This window comes from Leucoraja erinacea, chromosome 37, assembly GCF_028641065.1.
Source record: "Leucoraja erinacea ecotype New England chromosome 37, Leri_hhj_1, whole genome shotgun sequence".
Lineage (NCBI taxonomy): Eukaryota > Metazoa > Chordata > Chondrichthyes > Rajiformes > Rajidae > Leucoraja > Leucoraja erinaceus.
Window position 1 is genome coordinate 7,774,879 of NC_073413.1, and position 16,728 is coordinate 7,791,606.

Here is a 16,728-nt window from a genome sequence, read left to right on the forward strand (position 1 = left end):
GCTGAAATAATTAATAACGTTGTAACAAAAAGGACTAATCGGCTACAGTAGAAATCAGTCAATAAGTGCATTATAAAATATAAAGTGTATATGAAGAAAGCAAATAGCAGTTTTGATTTCTAAATGGAAGGAGTGTCAGGCTGTAGACTATTTGAAGAAACCTGGGGTAGAAATCTCTGAGAGAATAGATAAATATGACCAATTCTTAAGGAGTTGGTCTCCTTTCATCGACTTTTTGGAATCATGTGATGCAGCGGTACCGTAAGGATTGCTGATTTCAGTTCATGACGCGGATAGATCTACATCTCCGAATACAGATTTGAAAAATTCTCTTTTAAGGGGCCTTCTCTTCTATTTCTACTTTCCACTTTCTCTCTTCCTTTTTTTTATTTTTTATATACACACTTCACGTTTTTCTACTCTCTACCATCTATTTTTCCACTTTTTCCCCTTTCTATTGTTTTCTTTTTCTTGTCCTGCTTACTTCCTTCTTATAACATAAAACTAGAGGTTGTACATAGAATGGATTACGGTATTACATAGTTGGCATCTAAAATTAGGTGCCACTGTACTGTTTTGTGCTGTATTAACTTCTAATAAAATAAACAAAAAAACAAAAAAAACAAAAAAAAAGAAATCTCTGAGTGAGGGTGCAGTCAGGATGCTGTTTAGAAAAAAAAATCCAGGCTTCCCCCCCCCCAGAGGTATGGAAAAAAGAAGCTTGGAAGCAATAACGAGACTCGATAAAATCATGTCAAGCCCTCAGAATTTTAGGCCTCATATGGAGCTCTATATCATAGGATATATTTTATACGGTGCTATCCCCATCACAATAGTCACTGGGAGAAGAAAATGCAAACACAAAGAATTTGGAAATAGTCTCTTCAAGGAGGACAACATAACTTCCCATGATTCAGCCATGTGGTCTATTCCTTCTGTAATTAGAGTGGTGAACATTTTGCACACTGCAAAGGTGCCATAAACTGCAATAAGGTCACCGAATCTACATGCAGCCGTAACATTTCAACCCCAGCTTTCCCTTTATGCAATCAGGTCAAATGAACTGCGAAATGTTACCACGCTCATCATGTTACAATACCTGTCAACTGCAGTTGATGCAGTTTATGATGCACCAGTGCAGCATCTCGTGCACTCATTTTGGCTTCCTCTTGAAGCTGCGCATCTTGCCGAAACCCTCTCGTCCACTTCAGCAGCCAACGCATAAACACCAGCTTCTGAATGCTGTGCCGAATGATATTCCAGGAGAGGCTACAGGCCAGGTCAAACCGGGTGGCCGGCAGTGCACGTCCCAGCACCAACAAACAAGTTTGCAAGTTTCCTGCAGCTGCAATAAAGGCACCCTGCAATGGAAAATTCATCCCTGATTTAATTATATGTACATAGTTTAGGGTCAGGACCTTTCTTGAGTATGAAGAAAGGCTGCGGTCTGACAAATTGTCTGTCCATTCCCCCCACACAGATGCTGACTGGCTCGCCGAGTTCCTCCAGCACTTTGCTCATGATTCCAGCATCTGTGTCTACATAATATGCATAGGATCATCAGCAGCATATTCCCGATCTCAAGGGACATTTATTATTTTGTTGTATTCATTAATATCCTTGCAACAAATTTTAAGACGAGGGTCTGAAGAAGGGTTTCGACCCGAAACATTGTCTATTTCTATCAACAAAATTAAAAAATTCATATACCAGGTCCCATGGCACTAAATGTAATATTATAATATATTATAAAGATCTTTATCATGGGTCCATCTGAGTTACAGATTCCTTTAGTGTACAATAGTCTGGTGCCAAAAATTCCATAAACAAGATCTCAAATCAATTTAATACAGAGAACAGCAGATTAAAGTTCCAGCCATTCTAGCCAAACACGTCCCCCATCTGTAAAACACTACTTTTGGACCAAAAACAATTTTTTTCCCTTCATTTCTAACGCCTGCCTTCCAATGAACTTTGCATGAAATTTCCAAACAGGGGCCAATGTCAAGCTGTCAATGCTGACTGGGAACAGAGTTAAGAATCTCAAAAATCACTCGACGTTAGATTCACAACCACAGGATCATAATCTTGAGTAGTTCTTACAGGATTAGAAACCTACACTGCAACATACGAGTCTGTTAAAAACTATGTGGCCACACTGCGTGTGATCAGTACAACTCAAACTTCATAGGTCAAGAAGCAGGTTGCTTGCTTGCTACTTATAAAAAGACTAATAGGTTTGTAGTCGCAGAGTATTTCAACTTCCCAACCTAATCTTCCAACAGATTTTATTTCAGATTTCCAGCATTCCCTCCCCTCCACAACCCACATCTCACTTTTCCAAATGTAATTCTTACCCTGGCCAGATCTAAGTCTGCTTGCTTGCGATACCTCCAGAATGTAACAGAGGACTGAGAATGCAGACGGGTGATGGGTTCACCGTAAATGAATAGCTTAATAAATACACCCAGCACAATGATACCGTTCACCAGCCAGAGGATTAGGGTGGGTAGCATCCAATCAAACCAGCCTTTGGAGCCTTCTAAAATAGAAAAAAATATATATATATTATAAACAAAAACTAACACTGCCCAATTGCTTCAGGACATATGTTACATCGTTTAGTCGAGACTTAAAATGTAATCAATATTAACAAATGATTATATCTAGAATACTCTCGTTTGTTTTTTGACTTTAGCATTGCCAAGTATAATTTTATCTGCATCTATTCAGCGATATGGAGAGTAGAAATGTGTATGCTGGATTTATATCTTTTAAGGGATTAGGGGGATAGGAATGTAGTGCTGTGGTAACAGATCATCTCTGATCTTAATGAATGGCAGTGCAGGCAAGAGCGACCAGACTTCTAATTGTTGTTTTTTGAGATTAAGATAAATTATAGGTGAATTATTTAAAGAAGAATCAAGAGGCGTATAATATTTTACTAAGATACAATAAAAAAATTTCCCCTCAAATTAAGTGGTTGCGAGAGATAGCAAAACTTCAAAGGAAATTGTGCACACATCCTTTTAAGAATTACCTGAGGTACCAGCTGCAATACATTGTGTAAATGCTGTGATTAAGTCTGTGACAAGTTACCACTTATGGTGAGATTACAGAAGATAACGCGCTCTAAAGATAAAAGAGTTAGCAGTAGGGGAAAATCTGGTTTTAGAAGAGGAAAATTGTTACGTGGGGAAAAAAGGTATTGAGTATTTTTAACGGTGGGATGCAAACAATGGCTGTACTTTGAGGTCACACCTGTTCAGTGGATTCATCAACGATTTAGATGTAGGGTTCAAATGAGAAATGCCAAAATTGTCAGGAGAATTTTTCAGAAGACCAAAAAAGCTATGAAAATTGTTGAGATGAGAGAATGGACTAAACTTAAATATTCTAAATAAAGCACAAAGTGCTCGATTACTCAGCGGGTCAAGCAGCATCCATGGAGGGACAGGATAGGTGATGTTTTTCAGATTGATTGTAAATGGGGTGTGGAGGAGAAAGCTGGAAAAGGGGGGTGGGATGTAGTAGAGGGGAGAAAGTTGGAAAAGAGAGGTGGAATACGACAAAGCCTGACAAGTGACAGATAGATATAGGGGGGGGCGGGGGGGGGAGGGGGTTGATTGGCAGATGGGTGGATATTCAAGAACAGATGACAAAAGATGAACAAAGGAAATATAGAGAGTTGAAGGAATGCAGAAATAGGGCAGAAACGAGTCATTAGGAATGATAGAAGGTAGACAAAAGTGCTGGAGAAACTCAGTGGGTGCGGCAGCATCTATGGAGCGAAGGAAATAGGCAACGTTTCGGCCGAAACGTTGCCTATTTCCTTCGCTCCATAGATGCTGCCGCACCTGCTGAGTTTCTCCAGCACTTTTGTCTACATTTGATTTTTCAGCATCTACAGTTCCTACTTACACATTAGGGATGATATGTTCACCTAAAGGAAATTCTGTTAGGTAAATGAAAAAATATCAAATAAAAAAAATAAAAAATGTATTTCACCACAGGATTATTTATGAAACAATGCTTACCAGGCTCGATTCCCAGCATACTTCTACCAGGGTGCCCAGAATCTTCAGGTGCTGATGAATGCATTCGACGTTGAAAAATTGAAGCAAGTGGGTTGAAGGAAAGACAAAGAAAGGTGAGGGTGCACAGGAGAATCCGAGAGCTGTCCAGCATTCCGAAGGTGGGGGGTGACAATGGCTCCTCCTTTACCTGTAGAGAAAGGTTTCTTTGTAATTACCTGGTCGGTCATTCAGCCCTGTGTGCCTGTTATACTCTTATGCATCTATCCACCTTTGCTACACACACTTTGATGCTTCTTCCCATCAAAAGGATATTGATATTCTACCATCTACCATATATAGCCTTTTAGAGGAAGAACATTCCATATTTAAGCCAATAATTAACACAATAGATATTTTCAGAGGTACACAAAAAAGCTGGAGAAACTCAGCGGGTGCAGCAGCATCTATGGAGCGAAGGAAAAAAGCAACGTTTTGGGCCGAAACCCTTCTTCAGTTATTTGAGATTTAATTTTTTGAGTTATTTAATTAAGGAATGGAAGACCAGCAAAACTAAGAGCATTATGTAATTCACTTATCTTCTCTTTTTATCTGACACCCTTACGCCCTCTTTGTATCTCCAACCTTTGTCATTGACATCAGCCAATCTAACCCCACTCACTTGTATCTACCCATTCACTGCCAGGCCTTGTCTCGCCCCCACCTTTTTTCCAGCTTTCTCCTCACCCCATCATCAGTTTGAAGAAGGGCATGCAAATGTTGCATCCACAGATGCAGCCTGACCTGTTGAGTTACTCGAGCACATTGTGTTTTGCTCAAAACTAAGAGCAAGGTGCAGGAACACAAGATATAAAAAAATGTTTAAACAAAAATATTCCTTAGGAGTTCCCAGCTTTTTACAAACAATATTATTGAAAAGGCTGCTACCATTGCTTCGTCAAGGAGAGGGCTTCCAGGTTCAGAATCAATGGAGCAAGGTGAGAACGTTCCAGCGGAGCCAGAATCTGAAGGTGGCGGTGACATGATCAATAAATGTGATTTGAAGTCATCGGTCTTCAGGTCCATATCAATGTCCAACAGGCTGGAAATCTCAGATCCCTTCAGACCCTCTGCAATATTGGAAAAAGGATTACATTTAAATATGTAGCTGTAAATTTACAACAACTTAAATGAGATATCATGTTATAATTCACTCGTGAACACAGTTGGAAGCATCTCATCTAAACTAGATTTCTCTAAAGTATTAACATTCAGTACAAGTATGCATAATAAAGCAATTTATTTTAAACTTAATGTATAGATGACTAGAATTGAAAAAGTGCTTATTTCTATGCTTGCCATTGGAAGAGTTACATAAGTAGGAACCTCCCCTTTGATATAAACCTGGCACTACTTACTGTTTTTCTGGTTGGCCATTTTTAGTGCCATGTTCTCCTGTCGTAGCTTGTGGTTGGTTTGTTGAAGGTATTTAATGTAATCAATGGCTTTTCTTAGAACTCCAGATTTGTTCATCTGCAAAATATGTCACATTAGCTTTTGGCATTTAAGTTTAGTGGTTATTTATTTTAAAAATTGTGCCATCACCATAACGTATAATATCATACACAATTCTCAACCTAATTAAATGGTAAAAAGGTTGTATCTTGGAAGAAATTGCGTACAGCCTCTTCTCATGGATCAAATAAGATAAATGAACAATTATTTCACTTTGAACATATTATATTGTACAGTGCCAAATTGTATCTAGTAATGCTTCCATGAAACACTTGAGATGTTTTAACTATGTTAAAGCTGTTACAAAAATGCAATCTGTTGTTGCTCAATCTTACTCGCGAATCATAACGCTACCTGCCGTTAGCGTTACGAGCCGCTAAGAGACATCCCCGAGCTCCGACATACCTGCTTCGTTCATTCTCCGTGCTTACCACGAGTTTGATTTTCTTTTTTAAACTCGGGAGAGCTCTTGGAATGAACTCGTACCGTGGGACAGGGCTTTTAACACATCAAAATGGAATAACCCATAAAGAAAAATGAGTTATGCAACTGACTGACCTTAGCTTCTGTCCCCATTACAAGATCCTTGAGTTCTATAATTTTATCATTGATGGAAGACCTATAACGCTTCTCAATTATGTTGTGCGTTGTTCTTTTTTCACCCTCCTTCGGCCCTTCCATTGAGAGTTTTCCATTTCCATTGATATGCTTGATCGGAACCTTCTCTACCCCAACCATCATTGGCATGGTGGTCAAAATGGTTCCATTACTGCTGACCAATGTCTGAGATAAAAATAAACATGACATTAATTCTCAATACAAAAAGTTAATAAGTATTTAACTTTCATGTCTTCCAATAAACCCTTCCCTGACATACTTTCTGGATCCACTTGAGGTCCCCTTAAGACAAACCAAGTAACTTGCTCCAAGATACAAGAGCAGCAAGGGGAAATATGATCTCTGACTCAACTTTGCTGTTGGAATGTTGAACAATATACTTTTGGGAAAATCTGAATCAAGAGGATTTTTTGATCGAATGATTCAGATTTTCAAACAATAGCAGTCATACATTATGCATTGTATTCCAACTAACAAGGATTGAACTTCGAGCTGAACAGGTCACTCAGATGAATTAATCACTTGATGATTAAAGTGAGCTCTGTGTAACAAACAGATTGAGAAATTGGAAGAGTTAAAATAACATCTCCTCCACCACTGACAGAGGGCACCATCCACAAAATGTCAAGATACTCTAGAGCAACACACCAAGTTTTCTTCAACAACACCTTTCAAACCTGTGATTTCTTATTATCTAAAATGAAAAAGGGAACAGAAATATTTTAACACCATCTTCTCAAAGGTCTATCAAAGGCATGTGGGATAATTCTTCAGAGTTGTTGTCAAATCTTCACGCTCTCTGATTAACAGTGGAGGAATTCCTCCACTGTTAGTTTAGTTTTCTCATAAATAATACTTTAAACATCAAAGGCAGACTTTTGAAGTTGAGGAAGACTTATTTCCACGAACGTGCTCTGCGTTTGAGGCTGTTATTGAATCTAATGCAGGATCTGCAGAATCTGACAAAAGGTGATGGTAGTGGAAGAGGTTGCAGATGGAGCTTGCCAAGGGCATCGTGGCTGCTTGGTAAACATCACAGTTGCTGGGTTTGAGGTCTTGATCATTAATGGGCCGATTGTCATGCTCACAACGCAGAAAGGATTTCATTATTGATATCTGCCCTCAATGAGATGGCTCCTGAGATACGAAGAGATCTACATAAACTATGAGCTCATCGTGAATCACAACAGTTGGTTGGGTGAGGTGGTGGAAAATGGCAATGTTGTGCAGTGGGGCAGCTCGGCGAGGGATCTTTATGTTCCAGATGTTTCATTTTGTCCAGTGAAGGAATCAAGGATGGTTTGGTCACCAGTGTGCAAATGTACTAGCATCGGCTGCATATTGTAAGCAAATTACTGAGGTTGGAGTAACCTTGATTCTGGAGTAGATATGACGAAGGTTTGAACAGTTTCATCTTGCAGAGGTGAACTGGCCGGAGGTTAGCTGAAGTATTGAAGCAGAACTCTGGACAATTCTTCCCAATCGATCATCATCCCAGGATTCAATCCAATGAATCCTCATTCATACTGGGCAGCATGGAGAACCTTGCCACTGTAACCAGCCCACATTGAAACAGCCTGGGAGCATTTCTTATGGCAGCAGAGCATGTGCTTTATAATATATATTTAACTATCAGCATTGTTCGGGTACTTTTACCAGGACTGTCGTCTTTCAAGAAGATGGATCATCACTGTTTATCAAAGGTTATTAAGGGCAGAGAATAAATGTTGCTTTTGCCAACAATTCCCAGCTTCCAAATGATGAATGACAACCAGCACTGTCAATCTCCTGTAACTGCTAACCAAGCTGAAAGCATTTAACTCACTGAGTTGGAACAGAATCCTAAAACATCCACATCTTGGACATGTGCTGCCTTTTAAACTATTAAAACCGCTGCTGAGCACAAGTGTCAAGTAAATCATTGGCCAAGAATTTGCATCCATGGACAACATATATTATTAATTTCAGGCCCTATATGTGTCAAAGATGACATGCATTCAATAAAAATACCTACCGGGACTTGCAAAGCTGTGGTTTGCATGGGAGCAGTCAGAGTGGTAATGGTTGGATTCTGCATAGCTGCAATAACAGGACTGCGATCCGTTTTCAGAGGCGTCAGGACTAAGGAGTCTGTCTTTATGATTTGAGGCTGCATTAGAACCTGGAATAAAATAAAATGCACTCATACAATTCAAAAAGCTGGTAGTATTAACAGTCTTGGGAATGGTTGATGGAAATACGTTAACAGAAGCAGAAATAATTAAAAAGTGATCAGCTCTTCCACTCCATTTTACAAAAATGCATTTAGCTTTGATGTGCCAAGTGCAGACTATGATTCTTCTGAAGAGCATATATTTAATATTAAAATTTATCTTTGTGGTTAGCAACCCAAAAATTCAAGTTCCTTGCAAAAATCTAAAAGTAAAACTGAAGATGCTGAAAATAAAAAATAAAAATATAAAATGCTGGAAATACTCAGCAGGTCAGGCCGCATCTGTGAGAACACAAACAGTTAACTTTTCGGGTCGAAAACCTTCCTCAAAACAGCTGCCTTTGTTAACTCACAGGGGACAAATGCCAAGAGCTAGGTCCTTCTATTTTTGATGAAACCGATAGTTTGGCATTAGTCAAAGGAAATTAAAATATTTAACAGGAAGAAATCTTTACAAGAATAAATGAGATATCCACCTATCACTTGCCAGACTTTGCCAACCCCCCTCCTTTCTAGTATTCTCCCCACTACTATAATCAGTCTGAAGGAGGGTTCAACTTCTGACCCAAATTGTCACCTGTCCATTCCCTCCACAGATGGTGCCTGACCAGCTGAGTTTCTCCAGCACTTTGTATTTTGCTTAATAGTCAGTTAATGTCATCCTTTTAGAGTGGATATTCCTACTTAATAGTCATCTAACAAGTAAATGGGTGACTTGGACCTTTGGAAAAAGCATACTTACTGGAACCTGCTGCATCTGTGGTGCGTGAGTTCGGACAGTGGTGGTGGTGGCGGGGGTTAGCGTCTGAATGGTGCCTGTGGTGGCTGATGTAAGCATCCTGTGGGTTGACAGGCCCTGCACTTGCTGCTGAAATGTGATTGGCTGCACCTGTGAGGAAGTGACCAGGTTCTGTAGCTGGGACTGAAGAACTATAAAAATATCCAAGATTAAAGTAAGCAAAGCCAAGTTAATGACAGAAACAATCGTAATATTCCTAATGCCCCTGTCCCACTTAGGAAACCTGAACGGAAACCTTTGGAGAGTTTGTTCTCCACCCAAGGTTTCCGTGCAGTTCCCGGAGGTTTTTGTCAGTCTCCCTACCTGCTTCCACTACCTGCAACCTCCAGCAACCACCTGCAACCTCCGGGAACCGCACGGAAACCTTGGGTGGGGTGCAAAGTCTCCAGAGGCTTCCGTTCAGGTTTCCTAAGTGGGACAGGGGCATTATTCCTCAATTAAATCAGGTACCACCCGATGCACAACTCTACATATATACATTTGACAAATAGGTAGATGATGAGGAAATTCATTTGATTGCAGGGAAGGGCCACAATTAAGAGCCTGAGTGGGAAAGAGGCGAATGTTCCACGAAGACAGATTCACAAATCACAATGATTGGAATACAAGTTAATAGACACAAAGCAAAGTATTGTGAGTTCAATCTAGTGGGATATCATTGCAAATCAGGAAAGTTATCCCAAGTTAAGAAAATATATTTTCAGAAATAACAGTAGTTTTTTTTTCTTCTTCCTCATAACACATCATTTTTCAATTGAATTACAAGAACATTATTCAGAATTATTGAATATAATAAAGGATTCAGGTGATTCCTCGTTTATCAAGTTTTTATATTATTCTCTGTTCATGCATGCCAACTCTCCTCAGATTCAATCACCCATCTATACATCGTGAAAAATTAGCAGCCAATTAACCCACTGTTCAGCATATTTTTAAGATGTGGAAACAGGAGCATCCAGAAGAAATCCACATGCCGCAGGGATTATGTGTAAACTTCTCCTGGACAGCACCCGAGGTGAGGATTGAACCCAGGTGTCTGCACTGTGAGACAATGGCTCTAGATGCACAACTGTGCTGTCCTTTTGATAAGAACACAAAACTCTTGGCCACAATGTATGAAGCTTAAACCTCAAGTGTACTGCTCCCTGTGTTGAAATCAGGATGTTATTTCGTACACCGACAATTAATGTGGATTCAAAGGCCACTTTAATCATGAATTCCACTCAACCACAAGATTCTAAAAAGCTATCTATGTAAACACATACCTGAAAATCCTCCTTGATTCTGGTAAGCGAGCACAGGCTGTTGAATAATCCGAGTCTGCGTTGGTGCAGAGGTAAAATTTGATGTTATCATGAACGTTTGTTGTGGTTGTGTGTGCGGTGGGCGAGGGTGAAGAACAGGGGTGATCCTTTGGGTTACAGGTGAAGGAGTCTGTGGGAGTGTTGGTGGCATGGAGGTTTGAACTTGTTGCTGCACCAGTTGCTGCTGTTGTACTAGTTGCTGTTGTTGTACCTGTTGCTGCACTAGTTGTACCTGTTGCTGCACTAGTTGCTGTTGCTGCGGCTGTTGCTGCACTAGTTGCTGCGGCAGTTGCTGCACTAGTTGCTGCGACTGTTGCTGCACTAGTTGCTGCGACTGTTGCTGCACTAGTTGCTGCGTGTTGCTGCACGAGTTGCTGCACCAGTTGCTGTTGCTGGGCCTGTTGCTGCACCAGTTGCTGTTGCTGCGGCTGTTGCTGTACCAGTTGCTGCTGTTGGAGTGGCGCTTGTTGCTGTACCAGTTGCTGCTGTTGAAGCGGCGCTTGTTGCTGCCCTCCTTGCTGTGGTAGAGCAACTGGAGGCTGGTCAAGCTTGTCGCATCCTGCCAGACCATTGCTGAATTGTTCAAACAGGTCAGGAAAATCACCAACTTGACCATTGACAAATTGCAGCATTTCTATAAAAAGATAATGAAATTATTATTATTGTGGAACAAAGATACACTTTCATGTGAGCCACTTATTTCCTCACAACATAGCACTAAATACAACATGTTAATGCTCAAAACCAAGATCAGTAACCGTATATTTAGGCTGTGGGCCGAGGAGCTTTTTCGTTCAAGTTCGTGACCCAACTCATGGAACTACCTGAATTTACAACATATTGTGTAAAAATATTATATAAATCATACCTGAAACTCCTCAAGACCAAAACCTGCCCATTTAAAAAAAAATGACAAAAACTTCCAATTTTCCCCGAGTAGTAATTGTCCAATCAATGCATGTTTGACATCCAGGTCGGACGCAAATTGACCAATCCCTCGCATTGTTTTATGGTCGCTAGGCAGCAAGAACCCTGGGATCATGGCTGCCTACTCATTACATCAAAACAATAACAAGGTTTCCAAGGAATAGAGGTAATGCTAACCTTGCTGATCATTTTGTTTTTCAATTGATTTATCTTTATAAAGTTATGATGTGAACTGTTAAATAAAAATGATAAATAACAAATGTAGGGTTAGGGTTAGAATTAGGGTTAGGGTCAGGGTCAGTCGGTCAGTCGGTCGGTCGGTCGGTCGGTCGATCTGGCTTGTCAGTAGGCCGGTGGATGCTGTGGAGGATAGGTCAGGCTGTCGGGCCGCCGGTGGGTGGTGAGAGTGGTCGGGCTGCCTGGTGGGTGGGTGCTGCAAGTGGTCGGATAGCCAGTGGGTGCTGCGAGGGGTCGGTCTGACTGTCGGACGGCCTGTGTTATAGCGAGCGAGCGAGCGATGGACGGTCTATGGTGGAGCTGAAGGCGGCCCGGGCGGCGTGCAGGGCAGTGCTGCTCCCCACCATCATCACCACGATGATCGAGAAGGGCATGCTGGCCGAGATGGACGCGCTGCGGGGCCACGCGTACGGAGCCCACAGCTGGTCCCAAAGCGGCTCCAGCTCCAACCGTGGGCAGCGCTGGAAGGGGGGCAAGTTAGGGTTAGGGTTAGGCATTTTTCTGTCAGTGGTAGATGCCTTAGCCTTCCTGCAGCCTGGCATTGCCCCAGTCCCACTATGGCTGTGACCCCTACTCTGCACACTGGCAGTCAATGGGGTTCAGTAAATGGGGGAACCCACAGGAACTGCCCTCACTCATTAATTAGGCTGGTTCAGGAGCCGGAACTCTGCGGCAGTCTCATTCAAAATACACACTCACAATTATATTCATTATATTATTTTTATATAATGTAATTATATATGATTACAGCCATATTCACAAGTCATGGTATATGGTATAATAATATATGGTTTAAATAGACTGCAACACGGAAATAGGCTCCCCATGGTGTAATATTGGTATTGGACTAGATCGCGCTTACTTTTTTGATCTCATTTTCTAATTAGTTCAATTAATTAATGTGCAACTTTTGGCACTGACGAGTTACGACTTCCTTCTCAATTATATTTTATTTAAATTTGTGCAAAATGTCATGTAGTTCTGAGACATGGGTCACAAAATTTGATTTCTAGATGCCTTTTTGATGCTTGGCCCACAGCCTAATTATCAGAATATAATTAAATGAGTTTTAAATTAATAAAGACGACTTCAAAGTGTTCGGTTCATGTGCTGATGAGAATTTCAATTGTAAAACAAGAATCCATTATAGCACATTAAAACAAGAGTCATTCAGGACTTTTCCAGTTTGCAGAATACTGCAATCATTAACCTTGGAAAGATACCGATAGCATTTCCATGTACGGCAATGTGCTTCCTTTTGTTCAATGTGATGAGAGGCTCTTGTAATATTAACAAGAAAGGTTTCATCGTTCGAGATTTAATTGTGTACATTAGATTCCTTCACAAGAGCACTCACGCAGCCCCCACTATTAATTATATAATCAATTGACTATGAATAAACATCTGTACTCTGAAGATAGACACAAAATACTGGAGTAACTCATCAGGACAGACAGCATCGCTGGATAGAAGGAATGGGCACATGTCCTTTAAACTTAGCTATCCAGTTTTTAACATTTCCTCCCTGGATATAAGGTTCTGACTGCCTATGCCTCTCTATTTTTTTTTAATTATTTTTAGATCAGATCTCCCCTCCACCTCTGATTATCAGATCTCCCCTCTACCTCTGATATTCCAGATAAAACAATCCAAGTTTGTCCAACCTCTCTTTGGACTAATCCAGGCACCATTCTGGTAAACCTCTTCTGCATCCTGGTTCTCATGGTCAAATCTTTCACAGCCATTCCATTTTGATCCATTCCTCTGTGATCTTCTAACAACCATCCCAGCCCCCACTTCTCCCACTACCTCCCGCAATTTCACTGTCAGTTTCACTGTCATTTCACTGAAAGTTAGTAGCTGTGCCAATCTTTATCTTTTTCCAGATCCATTTTTTTATTTACATTTTGATCAAACTTCTCATCAGCAATCACAACATTCTTTGGTTCTCTTAATTTTACACTCAAAATACTTTCCAAATTTAAAAGGTATTTATGAATGCAAGATGTTTTATTGTGTCCAAATTGAATTGTTTAATATTAGCTGAAGCTTGTACACAGCAGCTTAGAGAAAAATATACTCTAAATTTATGATTGTTTCAAAAGTTGCAGATAAATTTGAAAAGGTCCTTATTGAATTGAAGAAGTGATTTTCTTTTTTTTGAAAAAATTAAAATTACCTTTGATAGCATTCTTTATTACAGAACATCTGAAAGCACTTTATAGCAAATTAATTACCTTATAAATGCAGCAACTATTTCAAACTAACATAGAAACATAGAAATTAGGTGCAGGAGTAGGCCATTCGGCCCTTCGAGCCTGCACCGCCATTCAATATGATCATGGCTGATCATCCAACTCAGTATCCCGTACCTGCCTTCTCTCCATACCCTCTGATCCCCTTAGCCACAAGGGCCACATCTAACTCCCTCTTAAATATAGCATGTTTAAAACGAAATGTAATAACCAATTTAGAAATAGCAACAAAATAAAATAGATATAATCTGCTTTTTTAATAAAGATGTCTGAATACTAAATATCAATGTGGATATATCAGAGAACATTCCTGTTTTCATTGGAACAATGTCTCAATTTGAGTAAAGAGATTTGACCTCCATTCTCCATTAAAACATTCCATTCAAAAGATGGCACCTTTAGCACTGCAGGACTTACCCTTGACTGCAGTATCTCCTAAATTATATACTGAAGCTTGTGGAATTGCATTTCAACATCCAGATGGCGGTGAATGTGTGGAATTCATTGCCATAGATAGCTGGGGAAGCCAAGTCGTTGGATATTTTTAAAGCGGATATTGATAGGTTCTTGATTAGCAAAGGCATCAAAGGTTACGGGGTAAAGGCATTTCATTGAGAGGGAAAAATAGATCAGCCATGATTGAATAACGGAGTACTCGAAGAGCTCAATGACCTAATTGTGATCTTATGTCTTATAAATTTATGAAACCTCAATTCCCCGATTCATACCTGAATACTAACAATGAGTAAAGGCTGACAACATGGAATATTCTGTGTTATTCTTGAAGAAACACAGGTGCTTATAAATTCAAGATTCAAAACTTGCTAAACCTCAACATGTGTTCACTTATGTCAATGATTCTGGGTGCATTATTTGTAGAATATGACATGAAAAGGAAGTTAGATATGCATTTCACGGGTGGATAATAGTCATCATTGGGATCAAGCAGTTTTTCCTCAGGCCATTTAGGATTGAGATGATGAAAAACTTTTTCACCCAGAGAGTTGTGAATCTGTGGAATTCTCTGCCATAGAAGGCAGTGGAGGCCAATTCACTGGATGTTTTCAAGAGAGAGTTAGATTTAGCTCTTTGGGCTAACAGAATCAAGGGATATGGGGAAAATGCAGGAACGGGGTACTGATTTTGGATGATCAGCCATGATCATATTGAATGGCGGTGCTGGCTCGAAGAGCCGAATGGCCTACTCCTGCACATATTTTCTATTTTTCCAAATTAAATTAGCGGTCATAAGGTGAAGGACAAATACTTGTCACATTTACAAGGTGATTTTCTAGATCAATATGTTGAGGGAATAACTAGGGAAATAGCTAATGTAGATCTTGTATGGCGCAATCAGACGGCATTATTTAATTAAAAAGTTCACAATGTGCTGGAGTAACTCAGTAGGTCAGGCAGCATCTCTGGAGAACTATGATAGGTGACATTTTGGGTCACGATTACCTTTCTTCAGACTTATTCAGGATTATTTAATAAATTTGTTATTAGACATTTCACAATTTATTTCAGATCAAGATATTTTCCATCATGAGTGATATTCAAAAATATGGACAGGCTAAATGAAAGGTAATCAGCAGATGGAGGAGAATGCAAGGTGGTGGAATAAACAAGAAAGGCAGAGATTTTCTTTATAAAGGTGAGAGACTTAAAGAAACGTGTTCAGGAAGACCTCAGCATTCTTGTATAACACGGGCACATGCAGATACGGGAAACAATTAGGAATAAATGGTAAATTGGTCTCCATTTCAAAAGGTTGTTTACCATGGCTGGAAGTCAATCATTCAGGACAGAAGAAATTACATCATCCAATGGATATGGGGGCTCACTAGCTTTGTATATATAAGACACAATTCCATAAAGGTCTTGGATTTGGAATCCAAAAGTTATATTGTTATGGAAATCAATAGTTAAGCAGTTAGCACAGGAAAACGGTGCTGAATGAAAACACCAGCCATGGTCTTATGGAACTGACAGCCGATTGCCCTACTTCCACGTCTATTTACGTTTTTATTCAATTGTACACAGATAAGGTAATAGGTATAGGCGAGTTAACCTAAGCAGGAAGGTGAATAATCAGTTGGCATAGATTTAACATTAACAGAATCTTCAGGGAAAATGACTCACTGCCTGAAAGTCTTTTGGAGGCAGCAGATTTCGACACATTTAAAAATGATGAGCTCGATCTGCTGTATAATGATGCCAAGCAGGAACTGGAAAATGGAACAAGCCTCAATCGGATTTTATTAGGCAGCATGGGCATAGTGAGTATGATTGAAGACAAGAAACACTGATCAATAAAATGAGGTTCACTATTTTACATAAGTTACAAAGTCGTGATATATTCAAAAGCCACACTGAACTTGTTACCTCTTATTAATTAACCCCTAATGCTAAGGAAAGTAAATAACTAGAACTACCTTATACCCACTTTCCCCACACATATATTCAAAACAATATATTTTCTATGGGTGACATCCAATATCCAGGTGTATCGCATCCTGAGAGATCGGGTAAGCTGAGCAAAATATCGACTCACCATCTATATCCCCAAAATTGAGTCCCTCACTGAACTCAGTCAGTGAGGGGTCCATATTTTCAAGCGACATGTCTTCGTTCTCCATTGCTTTAACAGTGTGGTGGTGAAAATATTACTTTCTGGGGGATAGTGATAATGGGAGCGTGACTATCCCCAACCCCACTCCCTTATTGATAAGAAACGTTGGCGTATCCGCCACTTTCGGGCAGCATTGTTGTTGTTATTCTCGATGGCGGCGGTGCTTCCTCGGTGACAGCGGCGCCATCTTGCCGGCCGTTCGAGCCGCCCTCCCTC

The 16,728-nt window shown here is 40.1% G+C and overlaps 1 protein-coding gene across 1 annotated transcript in view; it reads right to left on the reverse strand.

Moving 5' to 3' along the window:
- LOC129713881 (sterol regulatory element-binding protein 2-like) overlaps positions 1–16,722 on the reverse strand; it is a 30,494-nt gene extending 13,772 nt beyond the window's left edge. The window contains 11 exon segments of the mRNA XM_055663239.1: positions 1,100–1,361; positions 2,358–2,542; positions 4,038–4,224; positions 4,962–5,143; positions 5,432–5,546; positions 6,087–6,311; positions 8,161–8,307; positions 9,101–9,288; positions 10,423–10,820; positions 10,822–11,095; positions 16,435–16,722. Of these exon segments, the coding sequence (XP_055519214.1) occupies positions 1,100–1,361; positions 2,358–2,542; positions 4,038–4,224; positions 4,962–5,143; positions 5,432–5,546; positions 6,087–6,311; positions 8,161–8,307; positions 9,101–9,288; positions 10,423–10,820; positions 10,822–11,095; positions 16,435–16,519 (2,248 nt within the window). The 5' untranslated portion in view covers positions 16,520–16,722.
- Between the last annotated feature and the right edge of the window lie 6 nt (positions 16,723–16,728).